The sequence below is a fragment of the Stegodyphus dumicola genome, chromosome X1, assembly GCF_044657685.1.
Source record: "Stegodyphus dumicola isolate Sdum_Otavi_A_Nest chromosome X1, ASM4465768v1".
Classification (NCBI taxonomy): domain Eukaryota; kingdom Metazoa; phylum Arthropoda; class Arachnida; order Araneae; family Eresidae; genus Stegodyphus; species Stegodyphus dumicola.
The window spans coordinates 259,866,612-259,881,223 of record NC_140780.1 but is presented as its reverse complement, the minus strand read 5'-3'; the positions used below and the strand labels follow the sequence as shown (position 1 = coordinate 259,881,223).

Here is a 14,612-nt window from a genome sequence, read left to right as displayed (position 1 = left end):
AGGCGAACTTAGAGTGTGATGTTTAGATTTCTAGTAAGATTTAACGACTTTTTTGTTTGCTCCCAATTAAGAAACTGCAGATGGTAAGGAAGGACTTTCTGGTCTTGGAGTCATAAAATATTCTTTCTCTTTCGGAAAAAGTCAGTCAAAAGAGACTTCCTTTCATCTCTTTCTTCAGTGAATCAGTCGCTGAAAGAAGTAGTTCTTTTCGTTCATGTTGTTGATAACTGGAAGACAGGAAGTTTGTGCAGTTGTCAGAGTCACAAACCTTAAATAACAATGTGATCAGTTTCTCACTATGATTACATGTTAAGACATTTTAACACGCAGTGCATTATTCAGATTTTAAAAGAATGCATTTTAGATGCGTACCATTTAAAAAAGTATTCAAATGTTCATCTATATTACTTAACTTTAAAATACAAAACGTGTATTAACGTTCCTCTAAAGCAGGAACGGGCAAACCTTTTCGGTCGCGGGCCAAAAATCGAAAAAAAAAAGTTTGACGGGCCAAGATAAATTTTTCTAAAATTTGAAAAACAATATACAAGTATTACAATTTAAATATGTTAATGAGATGAATGAAATTGCGTTATTTAAAAGTTCCTTATATTGAGTTTCGAAGTGAGATCTACTGATTCTAAAGAACGAGGTTAAATGCTCATCTGTCAGTCTACTTCTGAAATAATTCTTTCTAAGGTTCATAGTTGAAGACACATATATAAGATGTTCACATACACTGGTGTGCAAAAATTAAGTACAAAATTAAGGACGAGAAGGTTTTTTTCAATATAACTTTGTACAAAAGCTTTCCAAATCAACACATTTAATACCGTAAGATCCCCAATACGTAAGGACATGAGTAATGTAAGCAACACTTACTAAAAGAGAAATCAGAGGGATAAAACGAAGCTTTATTGAAAAAGTAGCATGGAGCGCAATGCGACTGAAGGCCGAAACATCCCTGTGATGGGTGTCCAGCAAGAAATATCCGGTCTTTAATAGGAGATATGATCTCCCCTGACTGCTAGGCAGGTTTCACAGCGTCTGCCCATGCTGAGAATGAGGGTGTCAATGAGTTGTTGAGGCATTGCGGCCCATTCGTCTTGCAGCGTCAATCGAAGCTCCGGAATCGTTACTGGTGATAAGGTACGAGCTGCCAAGCGTCTGCCTAGAAAATCCCATACATGCTCGATGGGATTGAGATCCGGAGATCGTGCCGACCAATCCATACGTTCAATATCCTCACTCTCTAAGAGCTGTTCGGCAGCTACTGTGCGATGACATGGTGCATGAAAAGGAACTGCGGACCCATAGCGCCTCTAAAAAGACGCACATATGGAAGAAGAATCTCGTTACAATAACGGGTCCCGTTGACTGAACCTGCGTCGAAGATGTGAAGGTCTGTACGACTACCAAGCATGATGCTTCCCCAAACGAGAAAACCGCCACCTCCATACCTGTCCCTTTCAATGATATTCGAGGGATGATTGCGGCTTCCCCGCTCTCTCCAGATGAGTATGCGATGAGAATCGCTACTCAGACTGAATCTGCTCTCATCTGTAAAGAGTACTCGTCCCCATTAATTGTCTCTCCAATTCCGTTGTTCCCGGCACCACAGAGAACGCCTTCTCCGCTGGGCAGGCGTTAGAGGTACACACCGTACAGGGCGCCGTGCAAACAGACCACCACCGTGCAGTCTTCTGGCCACGGTAAAACGCGATATCGGTCGTCTAGTCACCTGTGTCGTGTGTCTAGCGATTTCTCGTGAAACGATGCTGTGAGCAGTTCCGAACTCTGCAGCCACACTTGTCACACTGTGGCCTTCCTCCAACTTCCCAATGATTCGACCTCGGGTAAAAGCATCCAGATGTCGTCTAACAGACTGATTATTCGCCATTTCTCGCTGAGGCAGCAACTCGGTGTGATTTTAACTGCTATACGGCGTGCAATCTCTTTGCCAGAAATACTGATCTTACACCGACAACATGCTTTATACTACTCAGACACTCCCCCATTACGTCTACCTGCATATCTGCGCATGTGCTACCGTACATCACCTTACTTAATCTCCTGATTGGTCTTTCTGTCAGCTCTGCCTCTTCGTTCAGCTGATATGCTAATTTTTCGACTTCGTCCTTAATTTTTGCACAACAGTGTATTAACGTTAAGGGGCCAACTCTGTTAGAATTTTGAAAGCTTCGGCTATACCTCTTTAGTTTAGATTAGTTTAGTATTATTCTTAGTCTCTTGAGTTCCAAGCCCAAGTGTCGGCTTTATTGTACACTCGAAGACAAAGTTTTGTTAAACTTTAGCTGGAATAATAAACGGCTAGTTTACCCTTTTATATTGTTGTTTCCTGTCACACGAACTCAAGCGATTATTCGCTTATCAGTTCCTAAGATTCTTCACTTTTAACAGTATCTTAGGATTACAAGGTGAGGAACTCTAAAACACAGACTTAAAGGGTAAACCGGACTAAAAACTAAAAACACAGACTAAAAACTTAAAAGGTAAACCGAACGTTTCATTACTAATTTTGAAGATTCTGGATATCCTACTCAAATAATCATAACTAATTAGGAAAATAATTTAGACATGTACTTGTATGTTGCACTCTTGGTTAACTTTTAAATCGTTGCTCCTCTATAACACTTGATTTCTAACGAAATATCGAAATGCTTATTAGCCTTCCGTTTTTCCAAAGAATTTCGTAGCCACATATGTTCAGAACAGAAAATTTTCTAACTTACCAATTTTATTACCAAAATATTTATATATTTGTGTTTTTACAAACATGTACATGAATACCCACGTTTAATTATTTAATGTGTAGTTTCCTATATCAGAACTAAAGTTTCGTACGAAATTTTTTAAATATTGACATGTTTCACAAAATTTATGTATTTATGATGTCGTTGCGTTTTCGTAAGTGAGAGTGCGCTCTCAGTAGTTTTTTAGACACTTCGAAACTATTTTCTCTTTGCTGCTGGTACATTTGCTAGTGGAAACTATTTTATCTTTGCTCTTGGTATATGCAAATGATTGATATTTATATGCCAATGAATTCTCGATACGTTTTTGGTTTATTTTCAGCTTATGAGTTATTTACATACTTAGAAATATATTTGTAGATCGTTTATGTTGACACTTGTGATAGATTTCTTGGACGTTTTTGAAAAATGTATTTATTTATTCATGCGAATGAAACGGGTGTTTTCTTAAAATTTTATTATTCAGAGTTAGGCTGTCATAACCAGATTTGTTCTCATTATTCAACATACTTATGAACTTATTATTAACCCAGCCAGATAGTCAGGTTAGCATCTTTCACGTAATTGTAATTGTTTCTATCGGTAATAAGAAGACGAATGGAATAAATGCAGAATATGTAGGCATAAGGTAAAAATTTGGAAGTAAATGTTCTTGAGGTCTAGGAAATTCAGTAGGATGTGTAAATATTCTTCTAATTCGAGGTTTATTTTTTGGACTGACATAGCATATAAAACGGAAATTTACTAAAAAGGGATATAGTGAAGATGAAGTACCCTCCAAAGTGTGGACGGTGATTATACAAAACTAATTATAAGGCAGTTTTCCATAAAAAGTAGTTTCAGAGGAGGAAACATGGCAGTAATCTCCTAAAACTCTAAGTGAGCACCTGGTCTTCGCTCTTACAAAAGTTTTTAGTAGAATTGTAAATTCTACGTAAGAGCGAAGATCAAAGTTATAATCGCCCGAAAGTAAACTTCTGCGTAAGTGACAATTTTTGTCATCCACTTCCGTATTTAATCAAATAGTTCAAGTCTGCAGGAGCTCTGCAGTGAGAGGTCATGCAGATGGGAGCTTTACTTTCCCTAAGAGTGTTAACCTCTGTCAAAGTGTTTGTTGCCCTGAGAAAGACATGCATGTATTCGGATGTTTTTAAGTCAATTTTTAAGGCATATTTATTTTTAAAATAAAATTTGTCTGCTGAAACTCTATTTCACTTACATAAAAGAAGTGATGGAGCCCTTTTATTTAGGGATCCGGTGCCCTCCGGGTAGAGTTACGATTTACCTTAGAAAGTAAGAAGTATCAGTGCTAGGCTTCGGTGGGTTCCGACGCAGTTTCAGCTCTGCTACTGTCCATACAATATAAACATATATAAGTTTTACACAACACTTACTCTGTAGGAAAACAGATTTGAAGTGTACCTCTGTCTTATGTGTTAAAGATGCTATCAGCCCGGAGCTTTAGCTAGCCGGAACATATCCTGGAATTGCGTGGCTAGGTTACCGTTTTCAAACGGAAGCTCAAAAAGGGTACTAAATAAATCGTTCGTATCTCATATTCTGCGGGTTGATTGAGGGCCTAAGAAATGGACTATTTAAGATTTGAAATGAGCTTATAACGTAACTTTTATTTCCTTTTTCTTTTACAATATGTATAATTGTATCCAGCCAGATAGTCAGGTTAGCATACTGGGAATTCGGAGAGCGTATTGATTAGTTTTTGATTCATGTTTCTGTGCTTTCAAAAAAAATTATGTAAGAAATAAATTGTTTTCAAGTTTTGTTTATTTCCCCTAATATTATATTACTTATTACTTTAATACCAATAATTTTTACAATAAATTTTCGACCTAACTTCAAAGAATTGATTAAGCAGTTTTCGTGATTAAGACATTTTTAGTTAAATTAATCCAGTATGAAGAATAAAGGAGTAGTTAAGAATTAGAAAATTCAAAAGAAAACAAGGTCAGCTGTCAAACGACAGCAAATGACAGTGAACAAAAATCATCAGAAATAAATGATATAAGACTATTTTCCCCAGTTTTCCTATCATCGAAGATTTATCGACAATAAAGTAACAGCCAAAATATTATGAAAAACTATTTAACGTTTAGCTTTACTTGGACTAAAATTGAAGACGAGCCAAACTGTGAGCTGAATGTGAAAAAGTCGTTAGTAATAATAACTTACATCTTTCAAAATTAAAAAGACATATAGAGTTTTATCATTCATACATGTGTAAACTCTAGAAACTGGCGAACAAAAATTATGTGTTTCTAAGGGTATATATATATACAGCTTTACGGATTGTCGAGTCAATAAAATTTTGAAGCTGCCTTATAGTGAAATATAATGGATTGTTGTAACTATTAAATGTAACACTAGTTTACAATCCCGCCAGATGAGCGGGCTGCGGCCAAAGCAGAATTTATACGCTCTATCACACAAAATATTTTACTGTACCTCTGTTTAGGAAAGACGGATGGCAATTTTAAAACTCCACTTCGTATGCGCATTGGCACAGCATGGCGAACAGCAAAGAAGTTTAGCGAATAAAGCAACTTGCAGAGTACGAAATAGCGTTTTCAGACTTTACAATTAATATCTCGGCTGATTAAAGTTGCAAGAAGATGAGAATTGTCGAAATGGCTTCCTATGAATTTTTGGAATCCCGGGGGGGGGGGTTCTTCTCGAAACTCTACTCACCGCCGTTCCGAGGGAGATGATGTTGCAAACAGACAGACGTGTGCAGATTTTATAAGTGTTAATTTAAGACACAATAACATGCCGAACAAATGCTAATTCAGAAGTCAAACAATAAAAATCAGCGTTATATTTTCAAATTTTCACAGGACTAGTTTGGATGGTTTTACCGAACCATCATCCTCAGCTGCAAAAGCTCAAATGAACGAGTTAGGATATAATGATTAGATAAGATAAGAAAGCCTGGACAGGAGATGAGCTAGTGGCGCCATCTGTTGATGAAACCAGAACTAAACCATAATTTCTTTAAAGGCCGAAGGCAAAGATGGATTGCAATTTGGATCGTTAACTAGAACAGCTCAATAGAAAAATGCTATTGAGGTCAGAGACAGTGATGATGCGACACTACACCGAGTTACTAATTTTATGAGGCACCGAATCAGCTTGCGTTTGATAATAAATTTAACATATGAAAATTAGATTTAAATTCGATCTATGCTGAAACAATTTTCTCTATCCGTAGCAAATTAATTTATTTTCACGATCTTGAACTGAATAGTATACTATGCTTTATTTGCATCGAATGTAGAATTTAATAGCAATCTCATTTCATACAAAAATAATCCCACTCCTGAGAAGTATACAAAACTATCATCAATAGATGCCTCCAAACGCTAACTCCTCTCTGTATAAGTTCTTGCTCATGTCATACATACTTATATCGATATGCAGCAAAAACTTTTATTCAGCTTTTATATTTGTAAAAAGTTTCGCAATTAGTGGCTGTATTTTTTCTGGATGGAAAAAAAGTAAATTCGCGGTGAGTAACCCTGTAAATCAAAAACTGAAAGGAAAAGAAATATCTGCACGTCAAGAAAAATAAAGAGCTGAACAAGAGATAGACGAGAGAGAAATAGTGTACGGAAAAAATGACTCGGAAGTGAGATGTAAAATACTGAATTTTAAGCATCCTACATTATTCAAAAGCTATTTCCGTAGCACTCAGGCTAGAAGGTTTAGAAAATATTAGATTCACATTATACTTTTTTAATATTATTTTGTTGCTTGCCTTATTTTCACATAAAAATGAAAATTTGCAATAAAACCTAGCTACATTTGGAAAGACTAGTTGATCAAAATCCAAATTTTGGTAGGAGAAAAAGTGACTTGGATATAAATGCGCCGTAAGAGCATAACTTGAGAGTAGTAAGAACAAAGTAAGAAGGTATTATTTATTCTTTTTCCTTAACTTTTTTTGGGGTGAGGGGAACACGCAGCAAGTGACACTTTTCAGTAACGTAAAGGTTCTCAATGTAACATAAAGATTCTTCTTTTGTAATAAATTTGTAGAAGAAAATCTGTACTAAAAATTGAATAATTTTTAAAAGATTTCTACCCATGTTTGAGGCAAAAATGAATTATATTTTCGATAGTTGGTTCCTATTTATAGCTCTCAGTAAAACATCGGCATATTTTTTCCATAACTGTCAACAATACGTACTCTACTGTAAACATGATATTCTTATTGTGCATACATTTGACAATTTTTTATATCCCTCTTTCCTAAATACTTGTTAAATTAAGTGTTTCAAATTTCAGATGTTTTAATATTTTCATGTGCAGAATAAAATATCTTGGTATTAGGGCATAAATCTTAAAACGAAATTGAGCAACTTACAGTCATAGCCTATACTTAGTTTTATGCTGTATATTAGTATAAAACTAAGTATAATTCACGTAGTAAATACTATATGGCTTGTATGGCGTCTCAGTTCGCATGTTAGTTCTCAAATTGTTTTGGATTTAGGAATAGGATATTCAAGTTGCATTAATTTTGCGGCACTGCTGGTTTTAATTTTTAATTACACACACTTAAATTTTTTTAGACAGTAAAATTAAAAAATTCAAACATCTTTAAAATTCTTATTTTGTCATTCTAGTTGTTTATTTGAAGACACGTGTTAATTATAATGTATGCAGCATATCGTTTTGGTGTCATCCTCATCATTTAAAATATATGCAATTTAGCTACAAACCCTTGACATACTTAAAGGTTCAAAATTTAAATCTTCCTCAGAGTCGTTGTCCCCTGTGGATTCATAATATTGAGCTCAAAAATCGCAGATATAAATCAATAAATGCTGTCGAGATGATGATTCAGAAACGGAAGTGTTTCACTTTCGAAGTCATTACAGTGCGTTCAGGGAGGAGTTATTCTTTCCAATGTTATTTTTGTGAACATTGCGTGAAAAATCTTCACAAAAAGAGACTAATGACAATTCATTTATTGCTATTTAAGTTAAATTATAAATAATAGCGTTCAAAATTGCTTAACTCTTACGGGATTCGTAAGAAGCTTTAAAAATTATTTAGTTAAACTATATAGAATTTGGCTACATAGGAAACAGAACTTCAGCGTATATCGCCATAATCAGGAATTACTCAGAAAAAAGCATTTAAAATGTAATATAAAATTTACAGCCAAGTACTGAAAAAATGAGAGAAGGAATTAGAGAATTAGAGCGTGAGACAATCTTAGGTTCAAACAGTCAGCAGAGTGGGACATTATCAAAAATTCTCAGGGTTAGAACATAAGAAATGGAAAGTACACTTGAGAATACTAATAGAATTTTGAAAAACGCGCTGTTGTTTACATTAAACGATTTGCCAAATCGCAAAGCAAAATATTGTATTATTACAAATTATAAATAAATGTGTAATGATTGACATCCGAAAAAGGCTATAATTGGTAATTTGTGCATTTTTAATACCGAAATATAGAAAACATATAAATTTGCTCCTGTGATGGGAACCTTTATGATTTCGTGGGCCTTGGTCAGTTTGGCCATTATTACACTACAACAAAAGCGAAGCCAAATGCACCTCTCAGGAGCCTAATGCGAAGCTGTTAAGACTTGATATCACTTGGCAGTGTGCCTGCTATAGACATGACATATCTCCAAAAGTGTAATAATCACGTTTCATAACGTTAGCGTATATAGTTTTGTTAAAAGATATAACCAACCGAGAATCTGGACGCCTATTCTACGCTCCGAGAGTCGACACCAGTTTGTGGGCCGCCAGATGTCGCTGCTAGTGAAAAACAGGTCTCCCCGACATCCCATATTCTCTGAGTACGGAAGTCGTTACTTCCTACCTCCATGTCGGAAGCGCGAGGAAGTGTTGCCCCGTCGTCAATCAGGCTTGTCCAGTTGACGTTCTAAGTAGACAATGGCTTTGTATGTGTTTTCACCCCTAAGTTTTTCCTATTTAAACGAAGAATACGGTGTCGTAGATCTCTGAATCGGTGGCAAATTTATAGAAAATATGTTGATGCTTTTGCTCTGCCAGAAGATGTTTTCATTGCATATTTTAGATTGCCAAAATTTATAGTTATTTTAATTTGCGATGAATTGAGAGAGTATTTGGAGCCACATTTGGAAAACAAGAACGCAATTTCTACTGAAAGGAAGGTCATTCATATTTTTCCTGAAATTATAGATATATATAGAAATTATATAGTTTAAAAATATAGAAGATAGTAAGTATTTATCTAGCACATAATCCTTCTTCAATTAATACAAATATGGATATCCGAGAAGCGTCTACTCGATTTATGTGCAACAAGAATTAAGTTTATTTTAAAATACAACAGTGGAATACCTTACGAACAATACTGTGAACACAATAAGGAATGTCGTTCATTATTACTCGAAATTCACCCTAATGTAAAATAAAAATGGAAAAAAAAAAGTAATAATAAAACTATAAAATAGACTTTATAATATTTTTTCAGTAGTCGTACTACTACTAATGTGATACTTTTAAAAATAATTTTTAGCTCAAAGGGTCTTAGCTCAGAAGGGCTATTAATTTCGTTTTGCCATTTTGCGGCGTTTTACGATAAATGGCGTTTCACTCTTCAAATTGTTGCCATCATATATTATCGCACTTTATTATATTTAAAGAAATTAAATAATGAAGAATCTGCATAAATAAATGTATGAATGTTTCTCGCACTGTGATAAAACAACGATACCTACAACCATCAAATTTTGAATAACGTAATCCTTCACCCTAACATTGGCATCTGGAGGCCCAAATTTTAAACTGGGAATTTGTTTTATTATCTATTTCATATTTTGTAAAGCATTTATTAGTTTTTGATTAAGAAACTCAACGATTTCAAAACGAGCAATGGTAACATTGTACGGGAAAGGAAAATAAAATTAAAAAAAAAAAAAAAAACATTTTCATCTAGAGAGCGTGAGACTGTGTATCGGAAATTCTAAAGATATGCTTCTTTTAAATTATGACATTGCTGTCGAATTGAATTTTGTGGTTTAAGTGCGAAGAACATGATATTTAATAAATAAAGGTAACACGCAAAACGTTAAAAAAGAAACTGCCCTTTGAGCGTAATATAAAATCTGAAAGCTTTCAAAATTTTTTTCTTTGTGCGTGTAATTTTATTACGAATTAAAACTATTTTCTAAGTGGTTTCTAAGGGTGGACTTTCTGAGGGAAACTGCCTCGTATACACGTTACACATGGGGAAAGCAAGTAAAACGCCGATGCGGCCAGCTTGTTCGCGGAATTCGAACCTCGAAACGAACTACCTGCGTTCAGCGACTCTACCGCTCGGCCGCTGGTGGGATTATTAGCAGAATTATAGTGCTTTATTATTATATTATGCTAGAAAGTAACAATGCTATAAGACTGAGGGTTTGTTCATGAAATAGTACTTTTGTAATCTATTAGTATTACAAAAATCATTGCTTCCTTTGCAAACTTAAAAAAAAAAAAAAAAAAAAAAAAAAAAAAAAAAAAAACTGTTCATAGCAGAGTTCTCATTTTTATATTGTAAAAGAGACATTGATTATTATTAGTTTTCTATTTAATGTGTCAAAACGTTGGTTTGACAAGGACTTCTTCAACTGCAGGAGACCTACATTGATTATTTTTACTTAGTATTTCCATTGTAAAAATAATATTACTATCTTTTAATTATTTTATTTTCACAGAATTAAATCTTTTGAGAAGTAAGAATATCTAAAATACGCAGTTGTTATATATATATAAGAAATTAAAATAACAGCAATGTAATATTTAAAAAATATTACTAATATATGTGACAAAAATTGCAATACGAATTTATCACACATGCAGAACAGATTAGTATAATTTTGGTTATATATTATATGTTGAAAAATTATTTTTTTTTCCTGATGATTATAGAATAAATTATGTAAAATAAAACATTTTGATGCATGTGTGATAGTTGGATGCAGCAGCAATCGGCCATGCTTTAATAACAAATGAATTTTATTTCTTTTCCTGAAAGAAATCATTTTCATAGAAACAGAAAATTAAAAAAAAATCTGATGTGTACACCACATGACTTCCTTGTACGGAATATTAAATTATACGCATTTTTTCTTGCATTTCATTTAAACTTATTGGATTGAATTAAATCTACTTCGCCGACAGCGCATAAACCACAATAGAATAAATGCATTCTTTAAAATTCACTCTAGTATTTGTTTACCATAGCGACACTCTGGCGCTAGATTCACTTAACAGTATTATATTTCGTTCATATTATAACTCATAATGCACAAAATTTATATCATTTAAAGAATAGAATTATCTAATCTTTGCCACATGTTCTATTCAAACACTATAATAAAGCTAGAATGATGTATAAAAGAAATTAAACAAACAAAGCAAAAAAGAAACAGTTTTTCACAGACGATTGAGTATTTCTCATTCAATTAATTCAGTTCTCACTTCGCGAGAAGGCAAAAATACATAAAAACTCAAAATGTCTATATTAAAAATTACGAAGTAAATCTTAAACACTTATTTCCTCGAAAAAATTCCAGAAAGGATTAAGCATGATTTAATTGGCAATAATAAATGAAGGCGTTATCTTTGTTGTTGCGAAGCTAAGTTTCTCTAGATTGGCAATAAATCCACTAGTCTGCTGTTTCAAATGTAAACAATCAATGGCCGCCATAAAAAAAATGGCTTAGCGGCACTTAAACAACTTTAAAATTGTTTATAATTCTAAAAATATTGCATACAGATTTACTAAAGGCATAAAAACCTTAACCGGAAGATAAAAACAACATAATTCAATCATTTTTTAAAGCAAAAAATGTACAATTTACAAACATATAAGAGTAAAGAACCTGAGATCACTGAGCCGGGTAACAGAGTGGATATATATATAAATATATTTATATACGTTTGGTGCGGCCGATTACTACCAAAATACGAGGTGCACATCTCTATGTTATAGCAGTCCTATATACAAAATTTCAACGTTCTGAGGCTACTCATTTTTGAGTTATGCAAGGTACGTAAGTACGCACGTACGTAGATACGTTCGTACAGACGTCACGAAAAAATCTCTTCAGAATTAATTTTAAAGCAGTTTTATAATTTTTTTGGAGGAAACGAGTCTTTTATTCTGTTCTTACGTACAGATATCACGCAAAAACATCGTTAAATTGCATTCGATAGCTTTCAAAATGGATATTTTCGTTGAAATATGCTGCCTGAAACTTTTCGCGATTACAATACTTCCTTTCTACTTCGCACAAGGAAGTAAAAAAGGAAGAAACATTAAGAAAGAAATATTTTCTTTTTAATTTCTTACTTAAAGAAATATTCTTCTAATTTTAACTGTAAAATAAATTGAGTGAAAACACAGTTTTAATGTAAGCATGAAAAAAAAATTATAATAATATAATAAAATAAAAAAACTTAGTTCGCTATTAGTTTGTAATGCAATTTAATCATATTATAAATTTAAATGATTAAAATTGTTTATTTCTAAAAAAATTTGAAGTAAGCTTAATTCATTTACTCTTATCTGTTTACCGTTGCTTTCATGGTATCTAATATCTCTCTTTATTTCTTAGCTCTAAATTCCTGCGTTAACTTCCCCCTTAAAAAACGGGATTTTCCTTCACATCACAAAGCAGCATATTCTGCTGCGTGTTGGTTATAATATTGTTTTGGGCTATTTTTTTAGAACTACAAATACAGCGTGTGAGTTAGTGAAATAATGAGAGAATATTCCTAGAACTTCAGCCAGCGCGCGCTATAAATTTTGTCACTCGTCTGTACTGCGATTGGTCTAAAGCTTTTTGAAGCCTTGTCCCCTTTCAGTAAAGTCAAATGGACCCACCCGCCCTCCAACTGAGAACCACAGAATGGCCGATAAGTTGTGTTAGCTGTCCATACTGATTTTTTTTTTTTTTTTTTTTTTTTTTTTTTTTGAGTCAATATTGTTCGCTCAAGTTGTTGACGTTTCCAGCCATCGTAGAATAGGCGTCCTGGACTCGACTTATTAGAGGAACACAAATCCCAGCTGTTAAAGTCTTTCTCATGAACTTATCTGTATACAGTTATGTCCTTAATGCAAAAGCTCCAGTAGTAGCTGCATGGCAATGGACTGTCTGTTGCGATGAGCCATCGATCTTTGGAAAGAACTGTTATCTAGCTTTTCGAACTAGTTTTCTGATAATAATAACAGGTCTGTATTTCTCGTGTCTGATCCATTTGCTCAGTGAAACCCGCGATCGACTTATCTTTAGGTTAATGATTTCAAGCTATTCAAAGCCAGGAATTAATTAATGCGATTGCCAAACATTAGCACCTTTTTAGAAATATCTTTTGTCATGTGTCTTTGAATAACCTAAATTTTTGTTTACTGATGATAATTACACCACAATTTTCTAGTTATTCTTTGAAATAATTATTTCTTACAATATTCTTATGACTTTGAACGGTATTTAAATTAGTGTCCCTATCCTCCTCCTGGTAACTTATAACCTTAGTAATGGATCTCTAACATTACCAACTTTTATGATAAAAAGTCATTTATCTTTCAAACAAAAAAAAAAAAAAAAAAAAAAGGACGACTTATGTATCAAACCTAATATTATCCAATTAAAAGAAATTATTCTTAATTTGGTTTTTATGATGTGAATTCGCACATGCATCGATAAAAAATTTGTAGATGTCGATGACTGTTATGAGTAAATCTTATAATGTTTCCTAAAATTTCTTAAGAAATTGATTAATTTCAAAATTCAATTTGAGGTGAGACATAAGCTTTCAAACAAAGTTTTGATGTTAGAACTGAAAATAAAGGCCTATTTTAAATTAAACGAAAAAAGAATTTGCAGTAAATAATGCGTTAATCATAGTGATATACAGACTTTGTTGTAGATAGTGTTCCATTTTCATACGTCTGATTTGACAATAGATACGAATATTCATGAATTTCGTGCGTGCTCAGACCGGAAGTTTCAAAACGTCTACTTGATAAATGATATGTTTTTAATTTTGCTAGTTTAGTTTTATTAATTTTCGAAGTATTTCTTTGCATGTATTTGTTCAATATATTTCGTTACGCTAGCATTCCATTTCAGCACAACAAAATTTATTATTAGCAGAGTTAACATCTGTTTAAGAGAAAAGAAATCAAATAATGATTTTCAGCTGGCTGTTTGTCCGAATATATTTTTTACATTCCATTCCCCCCCCCCCCCCATATTTTAGAAATCAGAAATAGTGGCACGGAACGAATTCAAATTTATTCGAGTTCTATATCGATAAAATTAATACTAGCAATGTACCTTGATTAGCAGACATCTTGATTTTACATGAGTGGTTGCACATTCTAAAATGTAACGTACATATTTCGAATAATTTAAGCATTTTCTTAGTAAATAGCGTGTAAATAACTTCTTTTGCTAGATTTGTATAAACTAAAAGGAAAAGATTGCCTATAAGAATCAAATGAACTCACAGTCATAAATCAAAATATAAATAAATTCGTAATTCTTTTGCAGTAATGCGGTACCTGTCCCTACCCAACGCTATGAATTGATTATGTCATCATTTTTGCCTCTTATCAATTATATTTTATAATGAGAACTATCCATGCTGTTTTAAATTTTGGTTTTTGTAACAACGATTCTTAATCACTACTAATGACTTTAATTTCCATCTGCGATCTAATTACTCAGGATTTTCAAATTTAGCCACAATATTTCACCAGTAGAAAACCTCAAATTGTGCTTGTAAGAATTTGCTTTATTCTAAACAATTGTTTTT

At 33.3% G+C, this 14,612-nt stretch overlaps 1 protein-coding gene across 2 annotated transcripts in view; it reads left to right on the top strand.

Annotated features, from left to right (window-relative positions):
- Positions 1 to 14,612, top strand: part of LOC118184200 (uncharacterized) — a 233,200-nt gene that overhangs the window by 123,754 nt on the left and 94,834 nt on the right. The window contains exon 1 of one of the 2 annotated variants that reach the window (XM_085807599.1): positions 12,861 to 13,023. The exons of the other annotated variant lie outside the window; for it this stretch is intronic. Coding sequence (XP_085663725.1) covers positions 12,876 to 13,023 — 148 coding nt within the window. The 5' untranslated portion in view covers positions 12,861 to 12,875. Of the gene's footprint in view, positions 1 to 12,860; positions 13,024 to 14,612 lie in introns of those variants that run through there. 2 annotated transcript variants of the gene reach the window in all.